Below are 26731 nucleotides of genomic sequence, written 5' to 3' on the forward strand. Positions count from 1 at the left end.
GTCCTAGATTTGGCCAGTAGGATCCCCTTAAAGCTGGCTTCTGTGTCCCTGTGACATGCCTCATCATTTTTTCTTTTCTTTTTTTTTTTAAGTTTGAGAGAGAGAAAGAGAGGCACAAGCAGAGAAAGAGTGAGAGAGAGAATTCCAAGCAGGCTCTGTGCTATCAGCCTGGAGCCTGACTTGGGGCTCAATCCCACGAACCGCGAGATCATGACCTGAACCGAAATCAAGAGGCTGATGCTGAACCAAGTGAGCCACTCAGGCGCCCTGCCTCATCATTTTTTCATCACTTCCTTCATTTCAACCAAAAAGATGTTCTAGGCTCACCTGGCCCAGCCCTGGAATCAGCCATTTCTCTAAGGGGTGCTAATTCTCTTTAAGTGGGCATATTCGTTTTATCTATTGCTACCTAACCAACTACCCCAAAACTTAGCTTATAACACCCATTGTTATTTCACACAGTTTCTGAGGTCAGAAATTTGGGAGAGGTTTAGCTAGGTAGATTCTGGATAAGTTTCTCTCCTTTCATGAGGTCATAATTAAGAATTTTGGGGAATGGGAACTCATTCTGGGGAGACAAATCACACTTTTTGCAAGGAATTCATAGGCTCCAGAATTGAGACAGTAAAAACTAATACTGTAGAGTTTCTTTTCTACTTTGAAAGACTGCTTCTTTTAAGATCAAGTTCTAAACTATCATTACTTTATGCTATTATTTTAATCTGTTAGAGCATTTTCTTTTTCATCAGTTCGTTCAAGTTATAAAAATAAAATGTTATATTAAAAAATAAAATAAAATAAAATGATATTGAAGATCTACCTGTGCAAGACTGATAAGTGATAAGCTCCTGCTAGACAGAGTTTGCAAGGTAGTATAATCCTTCTAGTCCTTTCCTGAAGCTTTCTCAAAGAAGTAAAAAATTTCAGAGATGACTCTATCAGAAGCTCCAACCTGTTGAAAGATTCTCACCCCTTTGCTCACGACCCCAGTCATCATTCAGCTACCGAATACCATGATATATGCTGAGCTATTAGCACTGACATGAATACAATGTAAATAGCAATTCTCAGGATGGTCTCTTAGGGTTTAAAATCCTCAGGGATCCAAGCTGTCCTAGGAATAAGCCTTGCTCAACCCAGTTCAACACAAAAAGCAATTAATAATTAATGAAATTGAGAAATCAGTCCAGACTGTAGCAGGGGGGCAGGAGTGCAAGGGCACCTGGCTCTAGGGGTCCCAAACAAAGCAGGTTTGGTCACTGCCACTGATATGTGCAGGTAGGCAGTGAAGGTCAAATGGGTCATGTCTTGGCGTCACTCAGGGTCTTACTGGTTTAGGACAGTCTATTGCTTGAGGGGATGCTTTGCCTGCAGGATTTTTTGCCTGTGTTAAGAGATAGGCTGGAAAGAATTTAATCAATTACAAAGTTTGAGATCAAAAAGGAAGCAGTTGAAGTCCTCTTTCAACACTAGGTAATCCATCTTTGAGGAAGCTGGGATGTGTGTGTGTGTGTGTGTGTGTGTGTGTGTGCGTGTGTGTGTGTGTGAAAGAAAAGGCAACCCCTCGTAGGGGAAGGGGTCATAGCCCAGCCTCCGGAGAGGCGGTTTTAACCGCAGCATTGCCCCTAACCAGCGAAAAAGTAGGTGGTTCAATCACTTCAGCTCTCCAAGCCTCAGTATCCTTGTCTATAAAACCAGGGGTAGGCTTGATGGGCCCCGTCTCGCTGTAATTTTCCACTCTGAGGCTTACGGAGAAGTCCATACAACGAATTAAATTCCTTCAAGGACTGCTGGAAGTGAACTCAATGGTCAAGGCTGAACGATTTGCTCTTTTGGTCCAGTATGGGCGGCCATAGAGCACCAGTCCTGTTTAACTGATTAATATACCTTGCCCAGACACGTGACGATCGTTTAAAACTCCGCATCGTTTAAAACTCCGCATCTTCCCCACTTCTCCCAGAACCCAGGGATCTGGGAACGTGGGAACCCAAGGATCTCGCTTTAGCGGCAAAACCCCGCTCCTGGAGGGGAGGGGGCAGGGAGGAGGCGGGGGTGGGGGTGGGGGTGGGGCAGAGGTCTAGCGGTGCGCCTGCGTGGTGGGGTGGGAGGACAGAGGTCTCGCTGCCTGCAGTTCGCAAGCTCTGAAAAGCCAAAGCCGGCGGTTTCCTCTCGAGCTGCGTGCTGGTGAGTGACGCGAGACGGGCCCGGCGCCGGGGCTGCTGGGTCAGCCAAGCCCGAGGCTGGGTTGGGTCTTCCGGGTGAGGGAGGATCTAGGAACCGGGGTGACTTCCACTCTTCCTCTCGGAGCTGCCACGAGGCTGGCATTATTGCCTAGGTCACTATGTAGCAGGGTTCTCGCATAGAGAGTCGTGACACCACGGCTTTTCTTAACAGGAAGCAACTTTATTCCTGCCGGCACTGCTCAGTTGGGCTCGTACCCGAAGAGCTGAGCTCCGAATGCCACCCGGTGTAATTTTTTTACATATTTTCTACTTTTTTAATCTCCCACATGTGGTGATAGATACAAACATGCTGTCTGATTAAGTGGTCTCGTGTTACAAGGTCATGAGGGTTGTGGTCACCTACGCGCATAGCCAGGTTACCTTGAGGGTTTTTTTTTTTTTTTTTTTTCCTTAGGGAGGGGGGACCCTACCACAACTAGGTTAGGGAATACTCTAGAAGAAACGGGGGGCAGGTCTTTGTGTTTGTTTTTGGTTGTTGTTGTTTTTTAATGTTGGGTGTAAGCAACCTTAAGTTTGCACGTAATTGTGTTTAAGGTGCATCTGGAAGGTTCATTTAATAAATATTTATTGAGCACTTGCCATGTGCCAGAGGGTGAACATGAATCATTGAACAAACAGACACAAATCCCTGTCCCTTTGGCACTTGCAATCTGGGAAGCCAGTTTGAAATTTGGGCTGTAGATTCAGATATTTAGTAATGTCCATGTGAGTGGTTGGTAGTGGGAGCCAGAGAGGAAGGTGAGGCCAGTGGGAGAAGGGAACAGCCAGGCAGGAATCTCCCAACCTGTTAGACTTGGGCAGAGGAAGGAGGAAACCAGAAGAGTCAAAGGAAAGGGAGCGACAGGCCGGCAAGAGTGGAGGAAATCCCAGAGATTTCCACCTTTTATAACAAGGCCGGGGTCTGCAGAGCCATTTGGGCAGAATAATTGAACAAGATCAGGATGGGGAAGAGTTTGTTTGTTTGTTTGTTTTAAACAGGAAGCTCGTGTTATGGAAATGGTTATGTGTTGTGTTTGAGTGTGGGTTCTGGTCTTTCTTTTGGGCAAGGTCTTCAACCTGTCTCTTCCTTTTCTCCATCTAGAAGAATGGGGACAGATGACAGTACCATCCTCATAGGGTTGTTGGGTAGAAGGGGTTCGAGACAATGATTATAAAAACTTTAGCCCCGTTCCTGGCACTTAGTAACATTCAGAGAACCTGCTGAGAGAAGGGCCTTTCCTAAGATCCCACGTGATTAGAACCGGGACGTGTCCTCTGCTCTACTTAGTTCAGTGCTCTTTTCTTTTTTTTTTAATTTTTTTTTTTTTCAACGTTTATTTATTTTTGGGACAGAGAGAGACAGAGCATGAACGGGGGAGGGGCAGAGAGAGAGGGAGACACAGAATCGGAAACAGGCTCCAGGCTCTGAGCCATCAGCCCAGAGCCTGACGCGGGGCTCGAACTCACTGGCCGCGAGATCGTGACCTGGCTGAAGTCGGACGCTTAACCGACTGCGCCACCCAGGCGCCCCCAGTGCTCTTTTCTAATGCTAGGCTACAAGGTAGATTCTCAGATAACACAGTCTTTATGAGCAGCACCGGAGTGAATTTTTCAGTTGACCATTGATTTGGTGTTATTTTGGGATATTACTTATCACTAATTGGGAATCCATTTAATATAGCAACCAAATATGGTACGCTTAACATCAGTCAAAAAAGAGTTGAGTGTCCTCCCTCCTCCTTCACTGAGGATGCATTTAACACCACCACCGCCTGTCCTCTCAGATCTAGAACTTGGTGTGTCATATTTTAGGATTTTAATTTTGTACCCAAATCAATTCTTTATGCTTTAAATGTGTTGTTTGTTGTGCTCTCAAGGGATATTGTGCAATTATCTTAACCTTAGTTAAATCTAGTGTTTGACAGTTGAAAATTTTCTAATTTAATACAGAGGGAGAGAAATTTAATGGTGTGCTTTTCATGCTGGTAAAAAGTATTTGGACAAACCTACAGTGTGCATATTTTAGAGAAAGCACACATAGAAAGTAATCAGAGAAGAGGGCAAAATATGAAACTTATTTGGGAAGAATTCCTTTGATTGAAAATTATGATGCTGTTAATAACCTCTCTGGGGCAGTTATCTTTGGACCCAGCATCAAATGGAAAATTTTGCTTTTTAATTCTTCCATAATTTACACACAAGGTGATTTCAGTAGAAAATTTCCTTTTAAAAATATGTTTAGCCCTACAAGACATTTTGGACTTCTTGATGTGAGGAGATAGGATGCACACAGTAACATCTTTAAAGATTCTTGCTTAAAAAAATTCAACCTGTGTCTAAATCAAATCTCTAGATCTAACTACCAGTCAAGGATAGGGAGGCGGGGGTGGGGGTGGGGTGGAAGGGTGGGGATAGAAGAATGAGGTAAATGACACCCTGAAGAAGCAATCAAAGGACATTACATAGACAAAGGAATTTAGCAACAAATGTTTCTTCAGCATTCAATGGCATGAAATAAAATCTGTAAAATGGGGATAATAATACTTAATAGAAGATTAGGAGATACAGTGCCAACACCAGAATTTCATTTTGCTTCTTTCATTAGTTCAAATTGTAAACCCAGAATAAGCTGATCCTTTACTTCTTTGGCTATTTTGTATTTCAGAATTTCCTATAAGGTGAGAATTTAAAAATGCTTTTAATGTTTTACTTTTTTTTTTTTTTAAGTTTTCTTTCTTTCTTTCTTTTTTTAATCCCTCCACTCAACATGGAGCTCAAACTCACATCCCCAAGGTCAAGAGTTGCATGCTCTTCTGACTGAGCCAGCTACCACTGATGTTTTGCTTTTGTATAAATAAAACTATTAAAGTAATTTCCATTTTGACCAATGAATAAAAGAATCGTTGAACATTTGGTCACATCTCAAACAGCTAGTGTTTTTGTTTTGCTACTAGATTAACTTCTAGCTCTGGAGGAATATATCATGTTTTCTTTTAATCAAGTCACAGTAGGAGGCTTAATCAGGACGGTATAAAAATGAATGTGCCTGAATTATGAAGCCAAAAACATTCGTCTTACTCAGTCTTTTGAACTTGTTCCTATTAGTCAATTGTAACTAGATTTAGCCTTTCTTTGCATATTTGCTTTACGAGGCCAACTCTGGCAGGAAACTACATCTTTTCTGGATCCCAAAGATGGTTTTTTTCCCTCTCCTTGTTCGGAATCATAAGTGTGCTTTCTTTTTTTTAATTGTTGACTATTTTAAAACTTTGTGATTTAAAAACTTTTCTGTTTATAGGAGTTGCTCTATACAGAAGTCTTGTGAGACCACTGTGCAGCAAGGTGATGATTATACAAAGAGTGGTATTGAATTCCCGACCTGGTATGTATTTGTATCAAAGACTTGGTCTTTGATAATTATTAGTGAAAATGAAGGAACAAAAAGTAATAGTTAATGTGGTAAATTAAGGTAGGAAGATATTAACCCTAGTAGAGATATTGGAAGAAACTCTTTAAATAATATAGTATTCAGTTTTTTAAGTGATCGCTTATCAAGGCTATCTGTTGAAGAAAAAAGGTATTTTAGAATTATTATACTTAAAATGCTATATTACCCAGGGCACCTGGGTGACTCATTTGGTTAAGCATCTTGACTCTTGATTTTGGCTCAAGTCATGATTTCACGGTCATGAGATCGAGCTCTGCATTGGGGTCTGTGCTGACAGTGTAGAGCCTGCTTGGGATTCTCTGTCTGTCTCTCTCTCTCTCTCCCTCTCCCTCCTCTTTCTCTGCCCCCACTTGGACTCTCTCTTTCTCAAAATAAATAAACTTAAAAAATATTATATTACAAATATATATGGCTTTTGTTTTTTATTTACAGTATGTATTGTTGATTCTTAAAATTTGTCTTTCTGTTCTATGTGAAAAACACTGACCTATGTCTGTGCTGACATCTAACCTGAATCATAGAAACTTAGGTATGAAAATAACCTGAGAGGTTTGGGCCCATGCTGCTTTGGTTTTACTATTTACTTACCGTGTGTATTAGAAAAATCACTTACCTACTTCCCCCCCAGCCCCTTACCTTTTCTGACTTCCATTTTAGAAAAGTGAGATGTTAGATTAAAGTGTTTATTCTTTTTCCACCTTAGACATTTGATGACTCAATCAGTAGGAAGTTTGCTTATGTTAACATAACTGAGTAAGAATACACTTTGATGACATTTTCTGCTTACAAATTTTTCTTTCTATATTTCAAATTTTCTAATTTCCTAATTTTCAAGACTTTATTTTAAAGTAGGCTCCACACCCAACCTGGGGCTTGAACTCACAATCCTGAGGTCAAGAATCACATTCTCCACCAACTGAGCCAGCCAGGCACCCCAAGGCTTTACTTTTTAAAAAAATTACATTCATCCTCATGGGCCCCTCCAGCTCAAGCCCATCTCCGCCTGTGGTGTTGCTTTCGTAACCTTGCAGCATCCCTTGTCCACAAATGCCTGCCTATGCCTATCTGAATGCTGGTGCCCTCAGCTGGGATGCCCGGTGATAACAGCCTGCATGCAGGCCCTCCTGCAGAACTTAGCAGCAAGACAATCCCTGCCTGCTACCTGACCCTGATGGGAGATGAGAGAAGCTGGGGCTAGGTCTCTTCTCCATCATTCAGCATATCGCATTTGGAGAGAAATCGCATTAAAGTGAAGCTTCTGACTCTCCTACGTAACCTATCTAAAATTGGATTTGGGAAATGGCTTTGATAAAAAAAATTTGATGAGCAAATTGGACATTTGAGTCCCATTCTATGTAACACTGTCACATACAGACACGGGCCCATATCAAACTTTCCTAAGACACTAGTACATTCAGAGTCATCTCATAAAGTTAAATTTTGGAAAAAAAAAAATTATGGGGTGCCTGGGTGGCTCAGTCGGTTGATTGTCCTACTCTTGATTTCAGCTCAGGTCATGATTCTAGGGTCATGGGGTCGAGCCCAGAGTCAGGCTCAGTGCTGAGTGTGGAGCTGCTTGGGATTATCCTTCTCCCTCCCTCTGCTCCATTTGCACACGCTTTCTCTCTCTCAAAAAAAAAAAAGAGAGGGCATCTGGTGGCTCAGTCAGTTAAGCATCCAACTCTTGATTTTTGCTCAGGTCATGATCTCACATATTGTGAGTTTGAGCCCTGTGTCAGGCTCTATGCTGGCATCATGGGGCCTGCTTGGGATTTTCTCTCTGTCTCCCTCTATCTCTGCCCCTTCCCCACTCGTACTTTTTCTCTGTAAAAAAATTTTAAAAATTATATTCCAGTTTCCATTTCTTCTTAAGATGAGGAAGGAAAGTTTACTTAACTATTTATTTTGGCTGATGTGTTTCTGTTATGTTGTAAAATTTGATTTTCATAATTAAAAAAGATGGCTGTGAGTTTTTACTTTTTGAAATCTTACAATTTTAAAACAGATGAGGTGATTTACCTGTAATAATCTTTAAAAAGGAATTTTGAAGTTGATGGCAATATTTTATAGGAACTTCTTGGAGAAGATAAAGAGCAACTGAAACTATTTGAAGAATTTATGCTGAGTTATAGAAAAATTACAGAACAATATAGATTTATTCATGTCTGTATTAAAAGGGAGTTCTCTGAATCCTAGAGTTACCTTTTAAAGAATAATAAATACGCTTTGGCTCACGTCATGATCTCATGGCTTGTGAGTCTGAGCCCTGCATCTGGCTCTCTGCTGTGAGTGCAGAGCCTGGAGCCTGCTTTGGATTCTGTCTCCCTCTCTGTCCCTCCCCTACTCACGCTCTGTCTGTCTGTTTCTCTCTCTCAAAAATAAATAAACATTAAAAAAAAAAAATCACGAGGACATACATTTAAAAAAAGAGAAATAATTACATAAGAAAGTGACTTTTTGATTTTATATTTTCCTTAATATTTTAGGAAAAAATGGTAATCCAGTGGCAGAAAATTTCCGAATAGAAGAAGTAAATTTACCAGATAATATCAATGAAGGACAAGTACAAGTGAAAACTCTTTATCTTTCTGTGGATCCTTACATGGTAAGAATCAGGATTTTGTGACTTGGTGAAGATTAATTGTATTTTCATGTTTTTTATGTTGCATCTGAATTTCATTGTGCAATCCTCATGATTAATAAATATTTGAGCAATTATATCTTGATGCCTGGGAATTACAGGTTGCCTTTGTTTTTATCCACTTGTGTTGTGGAGGAATGTTGTAGAAGAAATGTTTTCATCATAGTAGTACACGTTAATCCGATTCTTTCAAATGTCCAGATCACTTCCCGGTTGTAAATAACATAGTGAATTAGGCTTGGAAGTTCTCTCAGATTGATCTAGTTTACAAGGCAGGCTCTGAATAAGACCTTTATTCTAGTTGGTTTCTTTTTGAAGGAACAGACTCACTTATGCTATTTTTAGATAAAGAAGATTTATTGAAAGATACTGTGAAGGACTACAGTTGACAAGCCCTTAGGCACATGGACTTAGTCTCTGTAAAGACAGATAGATTTGGGGGCACCGGGGTGGCTCAGTTGGTTAAGCGACCAGCTCTTGATTTTGGCTCAGGTCATGATCTCATGGTCGTGAGTTTGAGCCCCACATCTGGTTCCGCGTGGAGTCTGCTTGGGATTCTCTTTCTCTCCCTTTCTCTGTGCCCCTCCCCTGCTCGTGCATGTGCTCGTGCTCCCCCCCCCCCCCCCCCCGCCTCTCAAAATAAGTAAATAAACATTAAAAAAGAGAGAGATAGTTTTTTCTTCTTTTCCTGTATGAATGCTTTCTATGTTATTTGCCTGCCTGATTCGAACCTCTAGTACATTGTTATATAGAAGCGGTGAGAGTGAACATCTGATTCGAACCTCTAGTACATTGTTATATAGAAGCGTCTTGTTCTTGATCTTAGGGGGAAAGCATTCAATCTTTTGCCATTAAATATGTGGGATGTAGATGCCCTTTATCAGGTTGAGGAGATTTCTTCTTATTCCTGGTTTGGTTTCTGATTTGTTGAGTATATTTATCATAAAGAGGTGTTGGGTTTTTTTTATTGTGATAAAATAGATCTAACAGTATGCCATTTTAACCATTTTTAAGTGTATAATTCAGTGGCATTAAGAGCATTCAGTGTTGTGCAGCTGTTACACACTTCCCATATCCAGTACTTTTTCATCATCCTAAACAGAAACTCTGCCCTTTAAATAATAAAATCCCCATTATTCCCTCCCCCCAGAAGCAGTTGTAGATTTTGTCATGTGCATTTTCTGCTTCTATTGAGATGATCATGTGGTTTTTGTTTTTTAGTCTACTTATGGTTTGTTATATTAATTAATTTTCAGATGTTAAATCCGTCTTGCATTCTTGGTCCTGGTGTGTTTCCTTTGATACGTTGTTGGATTTAGTTTGCTACTATTTTCTTGAGGTTTTTTGCATCCATAAAGCTGTGAGACTATATTCATGGTCTGTTGTTTCCTTGTGATGTGTTTGCCTGATTTTGGTATCAGGGTACTCTGGGCCTCAGAATGGGTTGGGAAATGTTCCCTCCTCTTCTGTTTTTGGAAGAGTTTGTGAAGAATTGGTATTCTTCTTTCAAAGATTGGTAGAATTCACCAGTAAAGCTATCTGGCCTGGGTTTTTCTTTTTGGAGAGTTTTTAAATGACTAATTCAATGTCTTTATTTGTTGTAGGTCTACTAGGCTTTTCTATTCCTTTTTGAGTTGGCTTTTGTAGTTTGTGTTTTTCTGGGAATTTGTCCATTTCATCTAAGTTGTGTAATCTATTGCCATCGGTTCTTAGTATTTCCTTGTAATCCTTTTTTATTTCTGAAAGATAGGTAGTAATGCCCTTTCTTTTATTCCTGATTTTAGTAATTTAAGTCTTGTTTATTTTTCTCTTAATAAACAATAAGCTAAAATAAGCTTCAGTTTAGCTAAAACTATGTCAATTTTGTTAATTTTTCAAAGGACCAACTTTTGGTTTTGTTGATTTTCTGTATTGTTTTCCTGTTGTCTATTTCATTAATTTCTGTTCTTTGTACTAGTTTTACAGCTTCCTTTGAGTCTTTATTTATGTAAAAAAAAGTTAAAAGAAAATCAGGATAGCTTATTCAATCCAACTGGGTTGGATCAGTTAGTTGACTATGTACTTTGGGGCAAAAATTACATTCTTAGCTCAACCCCTATACCAGAATAAATTCCAACAGATAATAAAAAAAAATTTTTAAGTGAAACTATAAAAATTTTTAGAAAAAACATGGATAAACAATTGAGTGATGTTGGGGAAAGACTTTGTAAGAATGACAGCAAACCCAGCTAATATGAAAGAGCATGATTGATAAATAGACCTATTTTTAAAAACATTGTATTTTGTAAAACACAATAAAACAGGATGTACAAAATCAAAAGATCAATGGCAAACTTAGACAAATTTGCGATAGAAATAAAAGATAATAATGGCTGATATGCAGAAAGTTTGTCTATATTAGCCTGTGAAAAGTTGGGCAAAGGGACAAATAAGCAATTTAGAATCTCTTTATATATTACTGTTCTTGTACATATGCTTGCTTCCTGCTCTTGGCTTTTAGAGTGCCCTGGTAGGGCACAGAGAAAATCCTGGCTGACCTCTTCTCAGGCTTCATTTACAGTGGAGACCCAATTGGCAATACCAATTTTCTGCCAGGATCGTTGTAGCCTTGGGAAGGCTCCTCTTCCCTCTGATCCAGGAGTGTAATTTCAGGCTCTGTCTTCAAGTAACACCAGTCATAGTTGATTATGCTTACCACGGAAAACAGTTTGACAACTTCATTCAAAATTCTTCCCAGGGTAGCAAGAAATTTTTCTTTATGGGCTAGGGGAATGAAGTGGTGACTGGTCTAGAACATTCTAAAGAGACAAAAGACAAATAGATACCGAGGGATAAATTAGGGCATTGATTTCCCATAGATCTAAAGATGCTCCACCTTTCAGTGGAAGCCAAGACAAGCTCAGTCAGGTTATCAGCCTCAATACTCTAGACTGTGCTGAGCAAATCACATGAGGAGAATAATTACCACAAATTCAGGAGAAAAATGGCAGTGCACTATTTAGTATTCAGAGTCAATTCTTAATGATGATTGGTGTGGAGTTCTTAAGACTTCAACACTTCAATGTATAAATAAGACATAGCTCAGGGCATCTAAGGATTATATATGCCCTGATGAACAAAATGTAAAGCATATCACTTAAGTCCAGGATAATAAATACAAAGTAAATTAAGAGAACACAATTTACCAAAATGAAACCAAGGTTCAGGGTTAGAAGGGTTTTAAAAATGTAACAGAACAGTCAAAAAGGAATAGTTGAAAACAAGCAGAAAGGATATGTTTTTCACAGGATTCTCAAAGTTGGAACAAACTTCCTGTTCAGCAGAATTCCCTCTGAGAGACTTATAGTGAGATAAATTCATGACCCAAGGATTTTAGGGGTGGAGAGATGATGAAACAATTAAGATTATGACATGAACCGGATTCATGATCTTCACTTCTAAACACCCCCAACTTCAAAATAACAACAAAAAACCTCTTTTTCCTCCAGGGGAGTATATAGCTCCTCTGTCCACTCATTTTATGCTACAAAGCACTGAGTTTTTCTTGAGACTGTCTCTTCGTTCTCTGTGTTCATTCTGTATGTCAGTCTCAGGTCCTGTGGATCCTCCTTCCTAAGTACATCTCAGTTCAGTCCACTTCTCAGTGAACTTCAAGGACGTGTATTCAGTCTGAGTCATCATTGTTTCTTTTTCTCCTAATGGAGTATCCTTGCAAACACTCTTCGCCCCCTTAGACTGTCTTCCACACTGCAGCCAGAAATGGTAGTTGTATAATAACAACTAATCATGTCGCCTTTATGTCTAATGGCTTTCTTTTAGTCTTGAGATAAAGACTAACATTTTGGGCATGGTCTAAGATGCTACATAGTCTGGTCGCTGTTTGCCTGCCCAGCCTTACTATATCCTCCTTTACTTCTTCCTCTTGGATGCTGGCCTCACTGGGCCTCTTTCTTGTGTAACACACCGGTGCCTTTTTTGCTCAAACCTTATATTGATCATGTTTTTCCTTTGCTTTATTTTTTAATGCTTTCATATCTTAGGAGCTTTCCTAACCCTGGAGAGACAGCTCCTCTCAGCATATTTTAGAGATAACAAACAACTTGCCTGGAACACACCAAACTGCCTCCTTCATCTAACTCACACAGGTGATTTTCCCTGTCCCAAATCACCCCAGGGCCTGGTACCAGACAACTAGGGACCACCCCTCTAAGCCAGATCCCACTGAAATTATTCAAACTGTCTCCTCCTAAACTTACTCAAATTTCCCTACCCTGTCTTGTCCATTTCTTCCCCCTGAAACCATAATAAAGACTCTGGGCCATGCTCTCCTGTTGCTGTTTTTTCTTCCTGACTAACTTTGGTGCTTCCCCCTGTGGCCCTGTGTGGTATGGTGTGCTCCTCCTCTTGGGACTTGTAAGTAATAAACTCTTCTTCTTTTTTATAATACTTATATTTTTGTTTTTTATTTTTTTTGAGAGAGAGGGTGCAAATGAGTGAGGAGCAGAGAGAGAAAGAGAATCCCACAAGGGGCAGAGAGAGGAGGAGGGAGAGAGAGTGGGGGAAGTGGGGTTCACCCAATGCAGGGCTCGAGCTCACCCGAAGCGGGGCTCTAACTCATGAACCGTGAGATCATGACCTGAGCATCGTGACCGAAGTCAGATGCTTAACCAACTGAGCCACCCAGGCACTTTAAACTCTTCTTTCAAGGCGGGTGTCTCTGTGTCTGTTGTTCTTCCATACCTGACTACAACAAAATCCTGAGTACAATTAAAACAAGCCTTTATACGTGTTGTCCCTCTGTCTCCCTCCCGCTCCTTTCCTGTTACCTGGCCAGTCCCTATTACTCTCTTAAAGCCTGCATTAAAAAGATTTGCTTTGATAAGTCGCCTTCCACCCTCAGACTCGTCTTCTCTGGTATATTTTCTCAAAAAAGTACCTTGATCTTCAGCATTTCTTCCGGTTGTAATGAAGAATGATCTGTGTAGTTCTTAGATGCCTGTCTTCCCTAATAAAAAGTAAACTTATGAAGACAGAGGTCTTATTTGTCACTGTATTTCCAGTGACTGGCATGGCGTTTATTAAGTATTAGTTAAAGGAAGGAGAGAAGAAAATAATTTTGGTTCCTTTTACTAGACATTGTTCTTAAAAAAAAAAAAAAAAGAACGTATCCAAATTCATAACTCATTTTAATCCCCATGTTTACACAGTATTTTCCATGGTTATATTTAATGTATATATACTAATTTTATATTTAAGTGACTTTATGTATATTTTCATATGATAAACGAGTCCAAATATTACTTTGGTGGTTATATAACATTTGATTGTGTTGACATCATTTGCTTACCTATAGAGAATTACTGTTTATGCTTTCTCTGTTAGCCTTATTTAAGAGTCAGGTCCTTGGTCCGGCAATATTCAGTGGCTGCTGCATTTGCTTTCCAAGAATACTTGGAGGGGCACACTAGCAGAAGTCTAGTTAGTATATTCTCATAGAAGCTTCTCCCTCAATTCCTTGTTTGGTCATTTACCCTGGTGAACTGAACCCACATAGTCAAGTAGCCTTCTATCTTTTCTATCTCCTGGACCCCACTGTAGGCCTCTACGTCTTGGCTTTCATAAGTGGGCAAGAGTGAGCCACAGAGAGGAAGAGAGCCTTGATTACTTCCCAGAGAAATCTTTAGCTCTAGTCCCATGGAAAGGTGTGGTGCCATTGTGACATTTTGCCTTCGTAGTAGAAGGAGAACATCCACCCAAAGTTATGGGGTATGATGTAGGGCTTGGCCTGAAGCTGTGATGAACAACTGTGTAAAAATTGTTTCACTTCTTTTGGGTTATTTCCACTGGGGAAGCAGAATTGCTAGGCCAAAATAAATGAATAATCTTACAGTCTATATGTTGGTAGTTTGCTTTCTATAAAAATTGGACAGTTTTATAATAGCAACATGTTAAGTGTAGCTAATGCGCCACAATCCATTGAAACCATTGACACATTATTTTTGCTAGCATAATGTAATATTAAATTTGTTTAAAAATTTTAACAGCTTTGTTGGAATATTATCACATATCATACAATTTATACATTTAAACTATACAATTCAGGGGTGCCTGGCTGGCTCAGTTGGAAGAGCATGTGACTCTTCTTTTTTTTTTTTTTTAAATGTTTGAGAGAGAGAGTGAGTGTGTGTGTGCACGTACACACTCACAAGTGGGGGAGGGGCAGAAAGAGAGGGAGACAGAGGATCCTAAGTGGGCTCTGTACTGACAGAGGCTCTGGACACTTAACTGACTGAGCCACACAGGTGCCCCAAAAAGAGCATATAACTCCCGATCTCAGGGCCATGAGTTTGAGCCCCATTTTGGATTTAGAAATTACTAAATAAATACATTTTCAAAAAATAAAGTGTACAATTCAGCGGATTTTAGTCTGTTTACACAGTTGTTTAACCATTACCACAATCTGATATTAGACCATACTTAAAGTCCTTTCTAATTGTACTTATTTTTTAAATTTATTTTAAAAAATTTTGGGGGCGGGGACACCTGAGTGGCTCAGTTGGTTAAGCGTCCGACTTCATCTCAGGTCATGATCTCGTGGTCAGTGAGTCCAAGCCCTGCATCAGGCTGTACTGACAACTTGGAGCCTGGAGCCTGCTTTGGATTCTGTGCCTCTGTCTCTCTCTGCCCCTCCCCCACTCACACTCTGTCTCTCAAAAATGAATAATCGTTAAAAAAAATTAAAAATAATAAAATAAATTTTAATGTTTAGTTCTTTTTTGAGAGAGAGAGAGAGAGTGCAAGCAGGGGAAGGACAGAGAGAAAGAGAGAGAGAGGCAGAATCTGAAGCAGGCTCCAGGCTCTGAGCTGTCAGCACAGAGCCCGATGTGGGGCTCAAACCCATGGACTGCAAGATCATGACCTGAGCTAAAGTCAGATTCTTAATGGACTAAGCCACCCAGGCGCCCCTCTAATTATACTTCTTTACTTGTTAGAGAGGGGATACATTTTTTTTAAAGATAAAGAATAACTGAAAAGAAGATAGAAATCAAGATAAATTTAATTTGTTTAACACTTTACTTAACATTACTGACTATATACCTTTCTTTTAGTCACCCGATAAATTAACAAACTGGCCAGTATTATCAGGCAGAATTATCCTCATCAACATTTTCTTTTTTTAGCGTTGCAGAATGAATGAAGACACTGGCAGTGATTATATAACACCCTGGCAGCTGTCTCAAGTGGTTGATGGTGGAGGTATTGGGATTGTAGAAGAAAGCAAACACGTACATTTTACTAAAGGCGATTTTGTGACTTCTTTCTATTGGCCCTGGCAAACCAAGGCTATTCTGAATGGAAACAGCCTTGAGAAGGTGATGTATAATATACAGTACAGTAAAACCTTGATTTGCGAGCATAATTCATTCCAGAAACAAGCTTGTAATCCATAGCACTCGTATATCAAAGGGAATTTCAAGAATCGTTGGCTTAGTTGTGATCGTGTGACATTTGACATTATGTAGTACTCCTGTTGGAAGACATCGCTCATTTATCAAGTCAAATAAATTTTTTTAGAAATGTTTACTTGTCTTGTGGAACACTCGCAGAACAAGTTACTCACAATCCAAGGTTCTACTATCTGGGTCTTCCCCTTCCTATAAATCATTGTGCATTTGGCATTTGGTTCAGTGTGTTATCAGGGAAAAAAAATAAAAGCAGACATTTTCTTTTAGATGGCTGCTAAAATGTGGAAAACCTTTGTTTCTTTTCCACTGTTGGCCATAACTATATGACAGTTCTTAGATTATTAGTGAATAGTGTTGTTTTTCATATTTAATTTATTTCTTGACTTTTACATATATAAAAGCCAGAAGGTCTCTTATAGTTGTATGCTTTAAAGTTTCCTACGAAATTGCCATTTGACTTAAACTCATTTGGTTTGTGCTTAAAATTCCATTTTGTATCAAAAGTCCTGAGTTCAGTGTCTGTTGTTAGTTGAATTATGTGAAATTACCAATACTTGTCTGTATTGACCTATAAAACCTGGCAGCTTCATGTAATGCAACCCAATTTATGTCATCAGGGAAGTTATTTTATGTCTCTGAACCTTAGTTTCCTCATGTGCAAGATGAAAATAGTAGCTCTTTCACAACTGAATGTGGAAATTAAATGCTATGATAAATATGACTAACGCTTTCTAAAAAGCTTTATAAAATTTTAGTATTTTTTATTATTAGAAATTCTTTTTTTTTTTAAGTTTATTTATTTTGAGAGAGAGAGTGAGGGTGCGAGGGGGGTGAGGGGAGAGATCTCATGAACCATGTATGAGATCATGACCTGAACTGAAATCAGGACTTGGATACCTAGCCATCTGAGCCACCTGGGCAGCCCTGTTATTATGAATTCTTATAATCAGTTAAAGGTGACTATCAAACTACAAACGATATGTGGGAGATGTTATACAATAATTTTCAACTTAATGATACCAGTAAAATATATTTAACAAGAAACTTCTTAGCAGGAAGAAATATTCAGCAGGTTCTGGTTTTTCCCTGTCATTTTGCTATGGAGGGAAATGGGGCAGTTGGGGAGAGCTTCAGAATGCTTTCAGCACAGTTATTAGAAATGAAAAGGAATTCAGAAGGGATGGAGAAAGGATATTTGCTAAACACAAACCTGTCTCCCAAAGTTTCTATATTGGATTTACTAATAAATATTACCTACATGATATATTTTTGTGTACTGTAGACCTAAGTATTGTTGACTTTAATACCTTGATTGCCTTTATGTACACACTAGATCTGACAGCCATTTAAGATTGCTGAATACAAACTGCCATTTTGTTTATGGCAGTTTAACTACAAATCAAATTAATGTGGTGAGTCTTCTTTCTTTGAAAAAGCTTCTTTACGTATTTTTGAGAGAGTGAGCAAGAGAATCCCAAGCAGGATCCGCACTGACAATCCAGAGCCCAAAGCAGGGGCTCTATCTCACGAACCATGAGATCATGATATAAGCTGAAATCAAGAGCCAGATGCCCAACTGACTGAGCCACCCAGTCCCCTTGGAATTGCTCAGAGGTTTTAAAACCTTCCTACTTTGCCTAATGTTTTCCCCTTAAGTGTTTCTTTCTTTCTTTTTTTAAATATACTTGGCGGCATTGATAAGAAAGAATGATAAGTGTCTTTCATGTAGAATTCTTTAAAGTTTTTGTTTTTTACTATAAAGAGAAGTAATACTTATTTGTTTTTTACTTTGTACAAGTAAATTATAGAATTTTCACAAGACTGAAGAATGGTTCACTGTTCTAGAAACCATATCAGGTTGTTTATTAAAATCTGCTTGGAATGCCATTACAAAATACTATAGACTGGGGGCTTAAATGACAGAAATTTCTTTTCTCACAGTCTGAGATCGAGGTGATGGAAAATTTGGTTTGTAGTGAAGTCTTTCTTCCTGACTTGTAGTTGGCTGCCTTTGTGCTGTGTCCTCACAGGGCATTAGCCTTTCTTCTGTGTACGTGCAGAGAAAGACCTCTGGTGTCTCTTCCTTTTCTCATAAGGATGCAAGTTCTGTTGGATTAGGGCCCCTCCCTGATGACCTCATTTAACCATGATTATCTCCTTAAAGGCCCTGTGTCCAAATATAGTTATATTAAGGGGTAGGTCTCAACATCAGGATCTGGGGGAACACAACTCAATCCATAACAGGTTTTTCTTTGCCTTGTTGATTTAAAATAGGAATTTCTAGTATTATTTTTTAAAGTAAGATATTTTATTTTAGGTAGACCCACAACTTGTGAATGGACACCTTTCATACTTTCTTGGAGCTATAGGTATGCCTGGTTTGACTTCCTTGATTGGGATACAGGAGAAAGGTCATATAACTGCTGGATCTAATCAGACAATGGTTGTTAGTGGGGCTGCTGGTGCTTGTGGATCCTTGGCTGGGCAGGTAAACTTTCTGAGAACTATTTGATTTTCTAAAAACTTGAATTTCTGGATACATGTATATAATTTAAAATATAAAATTGAACATATTTATAATATTATTTTATATATTTCTGGTAGGAATGATGTTATTACCTGCTTAGACTCTCTTCATAACGATAAGGAAAATGTAGATTTTTGTATCTTGTTCTCTGTTAACCAGAAATAGACATGGTAAATGCTAGAGCATTGCTCTAATCAATATAAGGAAGAAACCCATAGAGTACCTATCTGGAATTCCATGACATGAATTAAAAGACAAACTCATATTTTTAAAAGGAATCTTCAAATAAGAGAGCACTTACTGGGTTCTAGAAATACAGTAAAGATTATAATAGAATTTTAAAGTATATTGTTTTATGACTAACAGTCTTTATTGAAACAAAATATTTTATCATAGGCCTGAGAAATATTGAATTGCAAGTTAGTGATGTTTTGAGTCTACTTCTTTTATGAAATCAGCTTTAAATTGTGAGATTTTAACATTCAGACTAAGTCTAATTTTAGTCAATCTTAATTTGTTTTTTAGCAGTGGCATTATATCTGGTCTTAATTCTTTTGGTTTCAAATTACTTTTAGCCAAAGTCCTGTAATCTAACCTAAATTGTGATGAACACTCTCATATACTTGTATCTTGTATACTCACATTTTTACACTTAAATGTAGCAACGGAAAGTTGTTTACTTTTTTAAAATCTCCCCCCTAGATTGGCCATTTGATGGGCTGTTCCAGAGTGGTGGGAATTTGTGGAACACAGGAGAAGTGCCACCTTCTGACCTCAGAACTGGGCTTTGATGCTGCAATTAATTATAAAAAGGGGAATGTGGCAGAACAGCTCCGTGAATTTTGTCCAGCTGGAGTGGATGTTTACTTTGACAATGTTGGTGGTGACATCAGTGATACAGTGATAAGTCAGGTTGTTTGCCGATTTGTTACAAATTTGAATGCTACATTTTATTTGCTGTGCTTTTTACCTGATACTGAAAAAAACCTATAGAATTGTAGGGTTTATTGTGAGAAATAATGTTAATGATCAGTATTGTAATTTAGTGATGCAGAAGAGCTTGCTGACAACTACTTCCGTTTGCTTGCAGATTTGCATATGAGCATCAATTTCAGTTCTTTGATAGCAGTATTGTATTTTTCACCTGCAATTTATTTTTATCAAAAATTATAGTTGTAGGGAGGTGTGCCTAGCTGGCTTGGTTGGTCGGGCACGGGATTCTTGATTTTGGGATTGTGAGTTCTAGCCCCACGTTGGGTGTTAGAGATTACTTAAAGATAAAATCTTAAAAAAAAAATTACAGTTGTATTGTTCCAGTGGTGAAGTTTTGACCCTAATTCCTCATCAACTAACTCACTCACAGCCATGGCCTCTGACTTTGGGTAGGGAAACGATTTTCATAGATTATAGTTATTTACATTTAAAAAAAAAAAAATTTTAATGTTTATTTATTTTTGAGACAGAGAGAGACAGAGCATGAACGGGGGAGGGTCAGAGAGAGAGAGACACAGAATCTGAAGCAGGCTCCAGGCTCTGAGCTGTCAGCACAGGGCCCGACACGGGGCTCGAACTCACGGACCGCGAGATCATGACCTGAGCCGAAGTCGGCCACTCAACCGACTGAGCCACCCAGGCGCCACAGTTATTTACATATTTTTATTGACAATGTTATAAAATATCAACATTAGCTATTAACACGGCATTGTCCTTTACTATGTACACACACACACACACACACACATACACACACACACATATATATATTGCAGTTGAGGTTAAATTATTTAAAAATTCTCTTAACATTTATTCATTTTTGAGAGTGAGAGAGACAGAGCATGAGTTGGGGAGGGGCAGAGAGAGTGGGAGACACAGAATCAGAAGCAGGCTCCAGGCTCTGAGCTCTCAGCACAGAGCATGACGTGGGGCTCGAACTCACGGACCGCGAGATCATGACCGGAGCTGAAGTTGGATGCTTAACCCACTGAGCCAGGCACCCGAAGGTTAAATTATTTAAATGCAAGGAAATACTTTACTGCTGCTACTAACAGTAGCGACAACAGTGATGATACTGGTGTAATTCTTTTGTGCATTACCAAACTCTCAATTACCTCTGTTCCTTTGGAAGGGACTTGTTTCCTGGCTAATTAAAACTCTTAAATACATATAAGGAGTAAATCTTCAAAGCAAAATCAATTAATTGGCACCAAAGGGTTAAATTACAGTAGTCAAGGAGGCTTTTGCTGAGGCAGCCATAAAATCAGTAAACATAGGAAAGGCATATATCTTAGGGTATAATCATCAATTTTTCCTGAACAGATGAATCAGAACAGCCATATCATCCTGTGTGGTCAGATTTCTCAGTACAACAAAGATGTGCCTTATCCTCCTCCACTATCCCCTGCTGTAGAAGCAATCCAAAAAGAAAGAAACATCACAAGGTATGGACCACCTTTTTCCCCTTACTACCAGATTCATGAGTTTAAAGATCATAGATGTATATGAAATGGTAGTGTTTTTCATATATAATTCTTCCTTATTAAGTAAAACTTGAAAATGGACATTTTTTTCAGTATTTAGGTTTTTGTTAACTAGAGCCCTGGCAAAAAACTTTTTTTTTTTTTTCACATTTATTTTTGAGAGACAGAGAAAGAACATGAGCAGGGAAGGGGTAGACAGAGAGGGAGACACAGAATCAGAAGCAGGCTCCAGGCGCCGAGCTGTCGGTACAGAGCCCTTCACGGGGCTCAAACCCACAGACTGCAAAATCATGACCTGAGCTGAAGTAGGATGCTTAGCTGACTGAGCCACCCAGGCGCCCCCTGGCAAAAAAATTTTTAAAAAACATATCGGTTCTATCAATCTTTCGCAAGTCTTTTTTTCCCCAAGTGATAGAAACTCAACTCACATTGGCATAAGTGCAAAGGTAATTTATTGGCTCACGTTTCTGAGCAGTCTGGTATTAGTATTGGCTGGACATAAGGTTTGCATAGTGGCATCACCAAGCTTTTCTCTACCTTTGGGCTGTGCTTTCTTTTGGGTTGGCTCTGTTCCTTTGCAAGTTCTTCTCTTGCAGCAGATCAAGAGGATGACTGTTATCTCTAGTCTTACATGTTACCAAGTTAGTAACCCAAGCAAAAAGAGAAAGCTCTCTTTCTCTCAGTTTTATCAAAGCTGATACTGGCTCCAACTGGCCTGGCTTTGGTCACAGGAGAGTGGGGAAAGGATATTACCCACAAAGTAAAATCACAGTGCTAATTACCAAACAGGGTTTTAATGCTAGCCAGACCAAACAATAGAAGCCCACTACACTTACACATGTAATTACACTTAAAACTGTATCTGGCCTGATTCTGTGTGATTAAGTCCTGATGTTTGAAAGACTAACAAATATTAGAGTTCTAGAATGATTTGATTTTGAGCTCTTTCACCCTCCATAGTCTCTGATCGTTATCCTTTTCTTCCCCACTACAGAGAAAGATTTCTGGTGTTAAACTATAAGGACAAATTTGAGTCTGGCATTCTACAGCTGAGTCAGTGGTTTAAAGAAGGAAAGCTAAAGGTAGAACTTGCCTCTATTCTTTTATATCATTGATATTGACATAATTGATATACTTTTGTGTTATTTGAATTTATTATAGTGAACATATTAGCTTTGTAATAGGAATTCCTACAAAATTGCACTGAATATTGTAAATTAAGTTTACTCTCAGGTGAGTATAACTTCCTAATTGAGAAACCCTCTACTGTCAGTCGCTTTATCTAAAATTTTATTAACCTTTACTTTTCTTAGATTATAATACAAGACAAAAAGGTGTTTTTTTTCAAATTTTAATATTCACTAATTTATTTTTTTATTTTTATTTTTTTTCAACGTTTATTTTTGGGACAGAGAGAGACAGAGCATGAACGGGGGAGGGGCAGAGAGAGAAGGAGACACAGAATCGGAAACAGGCTCCAGGCTCTGAGCCATCAGCCCAGAGCCTGACGCAGGGCTCGAACTCACGGACCGCGAGATCGTGACCTGGCTGAAGTCGGACGCTTAACCGACTGCGCCACCCAGGCGCCCCTAATATTCACTAATTTAACAAATATTTATGGAATGCTACTATGTGTTAGAAGCTGTGCTTTTTTTCTTTCTTTTCTTTAAAGTTTATTATTTATTTTGACAGAGAGAGAGAGAGAGAGAAGAGAGAGGGGGGACAGAAGATCCAAAGCAGGGTCCATGCTGACAGCAGAGAGCCTGATGCAGGGCTCAAACTCACAAACCATGAGATAATGATCTGAGACAAAGTTGGTAGCTTAACCAACAGAGCCAGCCGGGTGTCCCTAGAAGCTGTGCTTCCTCAAAATCTTTTAAGCACCTCCCTGTACCCCTACCTCACCACCACTATACTTCTTTCCTGCCCTCCCTGATAGCCTGATATATTTCTTGGTTGCTGGCTGAAAATCAGGAGTTATTCATCTGGGGTCTACAGACACTGACCCTGGGATGTTCTTGAAACTTGCAAATGACAGGCAAAGTTACATGTGCGTGTGCTTATGTTTATATACTTTGTTTTCTGAAAAGAGAGGACAGTTTGTGATGTTGCCAATTGAAGATTAGACAATGGGAAAAGAGGATTTTATTTTTTTATTTTTTTAAGAAGATTTTATTTTTAAAAATCTTTCAATAGGAAACTTCTGTGCTATGTCCATGAAATGAAGAATATCTATTTTTAGACAAAAAGTGCTAAATAGTATTACTGCCCTTTGCCAACATGGAGAATATTACAGTTGACCTTGAACACCTCAGGGGTTAAGGGAGTTGACACCCTCCATGCAGTTGAAAATCCCCATGTATCTTTTGACTCCCCCAAAGCTACGAGTAGCCTACTATTGACCAGAAGCCTTACTGATAACATAAACAGTTGACTAACACATATTTTGTATGTTATATGTAATTTATACTGTATTCTTACAATAAAGTAAGCTAAAGAAAAAATGTTATTAAGAAAGTTACAAGGAAGAGAAAATACATTTACAGTACTTATTTATTGAAAAAAAAATCTGTGTATAAATGGACCTGCACAGTTCAAACCCATGTTGTTCAAATCGTCAACTTTAAATAGACATGATGAAGTCTAAAGAATACTATATTTGGTTATTTTGACTTACAGATTAAAGAGACTGTGGTAAATGGATTGGAAAACATGGGAGGTAAGATGAATGTAGGTTTATTTATCATATGCATGAGCTTAGCACAAATATTCCCTTTTTTCCTTTACTTCTACTTCCCTGGGGTTTTTTTTTTTTTCTTTTTAAATCATTTATTTCTTTCCTGTAAAACCGTCCTGCAGGTTTACTTACATATCTTAATCAAACTCCGTTAAAGTTCAGCTTAATGGTATTTAAGAAAGTATTGTTTTTACATTTCAAGTCATCAAATAAGTATTTCTTTGGTTTTGAAACAAGTTATGAAAAAAATACAAGTATCACAAAAGTCATTTACCTTCTAGGTAACTTTTTCAGATTGAATCGTTCTAAGACATAAGATTATATTAAACAGATTTTCAATATTTAGGGGTTTTTTTTTCCCTAACATACACAGATTTCAACATTCTTTTGTCTGTTTAAAATGAAAGAGATTAGATCAAACTGTTGTTTTTTTTTTTTTTTTTACCTTTTTAGGAAAAAATATTTAATACATTTGGTCAATATGTTTACTAAAAAACTTAAATTTTACTCATTTTCCTGGCATAACAGATGCATATTTTACTTAGTAAAACTTTATGGTTAGATTTCTATTATTTTTAATAGTAACTGAAAAATTGTTTGTGCTGGCATTTTATCCACATACTTATTTGCTTCTAGTCTTCAGATTCTATAAACAGTGAACACTGAGGTAGATACCAATTAAACATTTCTAGTTTGGGTAAAAACACATTTTTAAGATGTAAATTGAGTTAGTTTAGTGGCTTTGCCAATATTTCACTTGAGGTTCTCTTCATGAAAATTTCCTTCTATAGTTAATATTAAAATAATTGAAGAAATTATTCAAATTAATTGCATGTGTTCGACCTACTGATAAACATGTATGATAGTGACATTTAGGTTTTCATATAACCTAGTTTGTTTGTTTGTTTTCTTTCTAGTTGCATTCCAGTCCATGATGACAGGAGGTAACATCGGAAAGCAGATAGTCTGCATTTCAGAAGAAACCTCTTTGTAATATGTATAAGCATCTTCATCAAGGAAATACACAGATTTCTTTCCATTTTACTCAAAGATTTTTAAGATATTTCATAACAAAAAATCTTAGACTACAGATAGCTTTTTTTTTTATGTTGATTTTTGAGAGATAGAGACAGAGTGTGAGTGGGGAGGGGCAGAGAGAGAGGGGGACACAGAATCAACGCAGGGCTCAAACCCACAAGCCATGAGATCAGGACCTGAGCTGAAGTCGGATGCTTAACTGACTGAGCCAGCCAGGTGCCCCGAGTACAGATAGCTTTTAATTTGAATGTGATCATAGGTAATATTTTCTAGTTGGATAACATTTTTTCCTTTATCTTCAATATCATGTATGTTCTCTGTATCCAACATGAGTATTTACAATAATAGACTGAAGTCAACATGACATATTTTTCTTTCCTTTACCAATATTACATATGATGTTTTGATTAGACATTCTGAAACCCATAGAGATTTGATGTAACTCTTTAACAGATCATACAAAATAAACAGATTTTTACAGTTAATAACTTTCACTTAAAATCGAATGCTTGAGGGGTGCCTGGGTAGCTCAGTCGATTAAGCATATGACTCTTGATTTTGGCCCAGGTCACGATCTCACGGTTCATAAGATCTAGCTCTGTGTCAGCATCGTGTGCTGACAGCGTGGAGCCTGTTTGGGATTCTCTCTCTCCCTCTCTTTCTCTCAAATTAAAAGAAATATATATAGAATGCTTGAGAAGACACATTGTAAATATACGTTGATCTGGAAATGCTTTACATAACTCTTGAACTGTAATTTGGTGTAAGAATAGAATTGGGATGGCCTTTCCATGTGGAGATGGAGATGGCAGAGTGTGTATAGGGGTTTTGGGGGAATCCAGAGCTTGTGGAGCAGTTTTTAGGATACAGAGCAGAGGCTTTGTGTTGAGAAGATAAATAACTGAGGTCAGTTAGGTCGATGGAGACAGTTTACTAGAGGATGATCTATTTGTGTTTTGCTAAGTAATTTACTGTATAGTCTAAAAACTCGTATATTGACGAAAGCATGTTTGTTTTAGGTTAGCAGGCACACACTGTCACATAGTGTAAAGATTTCGAGGGCAAATAGATACAAACATCACTTGAAGTTTTAGGTGATTAGAAAGATTAAGACAACAAAGACAGTTTTAGCAAATGACAGGACTTAAAAGAAAATGACAGGACTGACTGAACAAATTAACAAATGGTTCTGAACACGAGTTTCAAGATCCATTAATGAACCTCTAAATAAGAGGGTTTGTTTCATTAATCAACTATTTACAACAATAAAGTCGAGGATATTTTTCTAAGTGTTGTGCTGGTTTATGGTCACCTGTTTACACCCTGCAATATACTTTTGTCTATAACATTTGTAGAAAGTGGATTGAAATTTTGTTAGTAATCAATCACTCCAGTTGACCTCAGTGTTCTCTTGTTTTATATACCTTTCCTGGACTGTTTCATCTCCAGAAAGGTCTGTATGTTGATAACTCCCAAATCTACACCTCTATTTCTGACCTTTTACTTGAGCTGGGGACCTCCAAGTAAAATATCCTTTTGACACCTGGGATAAACTCTGTTTATCTAAAGTGGAATTACCTTTCTCTTACATGTTTCTACTTTGTTTTTAAATCACCATCGTTTGTGCACCCAAACTACTCCTCTCTCACCCATTCAGATACCTGTTATGAAATCAAGGCTTGTGTTTAACCTTGAGAATACCCTTCTTAGAGAACTCCTTTAATTCCCACTGCCACGATCTTGAGTTCCTCGTCCTTTGGCACACAGCAAGTATTCAAAAATTAATAATTTGAAAGTCTGTCAACCCCATTAAGCTCTCACACGTGGTGGCATCCAGCCTGGAACTCAAGTGTTCTAGTCCGCGGTGTGGATATCCGAGAGCTCCTTCCATCCCAATATAATGAACCCAGACTCTGGAGAATTCATATTACAAAAAAAGTTACACACCTGAGTCTCAATTCTTACCCCGTCCCGTATGCAATGCAGAATCTGATTCTGCAAGTTCCCTTCTCAGTCAGTGAAGCTTTGAGATCCTCTTCACTGATAAATGTTTAAGTAGAGCTCTCTTCCTCGCTTGCCTCCGTCGTAACTAGTTCTGATCTCAGCTGACAGGAAAAACTACCCCTTCTGTTGCTGCAAGGAAGCAGTGACATCACGGCTGGCACGAACTGACCC

The 26731-nt window shown here is 38.4% G+C and overlaps 1 protein-coding gene and 1 long non-coding RNA gene across 8 annotated transcripts; one reads left to right on the plus strand and one right to left on the minus strand.

Moving 5' to 3' along the window:
* Positions 1–1259: 1259 nt before the first annotated feature.
* On the plus strand, positions 1260–25845 carry PTGR2 (prostaglandin reductase 2). 7 transcript variants are annotated; one of them, XM_045448204.1, is made up of 10 exons: positions 1260–1278; positions 5521–5604; positions 8157–8275; positions 15493–15684; positions 18095–18265; positions 19007–19216; positions 20621–20742; positions 21776–21863; positions 23461–23500; positions 24436–25845. In XM_045448204.1, the coding sequence occupies exons 2-10, from the start codon at positions 5568–5570 to the stop codon at positions 24510–24512; spliced, it is 1056 nt and encodes a 351-aa protein (XP_045304160.1). In that variant the 5' UTR covers positions 1260–1278; positions 5521–5567; the 3' UTR covers positions 24513–25845. The 7 variants fall into 7 exon arrangements, with proteins under 7 accessions (XP_045304160.1, XP_045304157.1, XP_045304163.1 ...); XM_045448201.1 differs by lacking the exon at positions 1260–1278 and adding an exon at positions 1964–2184; XM_045448203.1 differs by lacking the exon at positions 1260–1278 and adding an exon at positions 2226–2244.
* On the minus strand, positions 10573–26699 carry LOC123582014. Its single transcript, XR_006704145.1, has 2 exons — positions 26522–26699; positions 10573–11109 (listed from the first exon to the last, which is right to left on the minus strand). It is a non-coding gene; the product is annotated as an uncharacterized LOC123582014 (long non-coding RNA).
* Positions 26700–26731: the final 32 nt, after the last annotated feature.

This window comes from Leopardus geoffroyi, chromosome B3 (assembly GCF_018350155.1).
Source record: "Leopardus geoffroyi isolate Oge1 chromosome B3, O.geoffroyi_Oge1_pat1.0, whole genome shotgun sequence".
NCBI lineage: Eukaryota > Metazoa > Chordata > Mammalia > Carnivora > Felidae > Leopardus > Leopardus geoffroyi.